This window comes from Echinops telfairi, unplaced genomic scaffold, assembly GCF_000313985.2.
Source record: "Echinops telfairi isolate 266 unplaced genomic scaffold, ASM31398v2 ScPeMD7_7404;HRSCAF=8442, whole genome shotgun sequence".
Taxonomy (NCBI): Eukaryota; Metazoa; Chordata; class Mammalia; order Afrosoricida; family Tenrecidae; genus Echinops; species Echinops telfairi.
Window position 1 is genome coordinate 900,231 of NW_022111304.1, and position 1,402 is coordinate 901,632.

The 1,402-nt window shown below is 38.6% G+C and overlaps 1 protein-coding gene across 1 annotated transcript; it reads right to left on the bottom strand.

Moving 5' to 3' along the window:
* Positions 1–29: 29 nt before the first annotated feature.
* On the bottom strand, positions 30–986 carry LOC101650931 (olfactory receptor 2AP1-like). Its single transcript, XM_004716926.2, has one exon. The coding sequence runs from the start codon at positions 969–971 to the stop codon at positions 30–32; it is 942 nt and encodes a 313-aa protein (XP_004716983.1). The 5' UTR covers positions 972–986.
* Between the last annotated feature and the right edge of the window lie 416 nt (positions 987–1,402).

Genomic DNA, 1,402 nt, shown 5'->3' on the forward strand with positions numbered 1-1,402 from the left:
TTTTTTTAAAAGATTGACCTCAAGTAGTTTCACTTTCTTAAAATAAGAAAATGTGTTTTACTGACCATATCTTTGAAGGCGATTTTCACTTGCTGGTTCCTCAGAGTGTAGATGAATGGGTTCAAGAGAGGGGCGACTGAGGTATTCAGCACAGCTACTCCCTTATTTAACGTGGCTGCATCTTTAGCAGAAGGGTTTATATACATAAAGAGACAGCTTCCATAAGAAAGCGAAACCACAATCATGTGAGAGGAGCAAGTAGAAAAGGCCTTTTTCCTTTGTTGAGCAGAAGGGATTCTCAGTATTGTCCTGATAATGTATGTGTAGGAAAGAATGACCAGCACTAGTGTGATGATGAGTGTCACTGCAGCAAGTAAAAATGCGATCATGTCGATGATATGTGTGTCTGAACAGGACAAACGCAACAAGGAAGTGTAATCACAGCAATAATGATTGATGATATTGGATTCACAGAAAGGTAGCTGAAGAGTCATTATGTGTGGCACAAAGACAACTAAAAATCCAGAGACCCAGGAGCATAGGACAAGTTGCATGCAGAGTCTCCTGCTCATCATGGTTGTGTAATGCAGGGGTCTACAGATGGCAACATAGCGGTCATAGGACATGGCAGCTAACAGGTAAAATTCAGTCGCCCCCAGAAGGATGACAAAAAAATACTGAGTGAAGCAACCGGCAAAGGAAATTGTCTTGTCTCCAGTTCCAATGTTGACTAGCATTTTGGGAGCACACACAGTGGTAAAGGAAATTTCCAAGAAGGAAAAATTCCGGAGGAAAAAGTACATAGGACTCTGGAGGCGATAATCCAGCAGGGTCAGAATGATGATGGTCAGATTTCCCATAATACTTGAGACGTAAGTTAGTAGCAGAAAAAGGAAAAGGAGAGCTTGAAGGTTGGCGTCATCTGTCAATCCAAGTAGGATGAACTCTGTCACGGATGTCTGATTTCTCATCGTCAACCTCAGATGAATTATACTGGGGAAGGATGGGGTTTTTTAATTGGAATAAAACTAAATGCTCTACAAATTTTAAAAAAGAAAGACAAGCTCAAAAACAGTTTGATGCGAAATATTTAACCCCGAATGTGTCTTAATGCTTCATTATGAAAAATCCCACATGTGAATAACAAAATAGTACATTTTAACATTTATAAAAATTTTAAAAACCCACGTTTTATTTCATCTCACATATATTCATACTAAGGAATCCACTTCTCAGTGACATTTCCATTATTTCTTTCGTGGCATTTCTCTACTCGTATTTCTCACCATTTCCCTGCTTGTTTATATTTTCCTGTCTTTCTGTCCCAATTTCCCTAAATTCTTGTACCCTGTGCATAGAAAAACCTAAAGCAGAATTTAATATATTAAACTTGTTTGAGGCT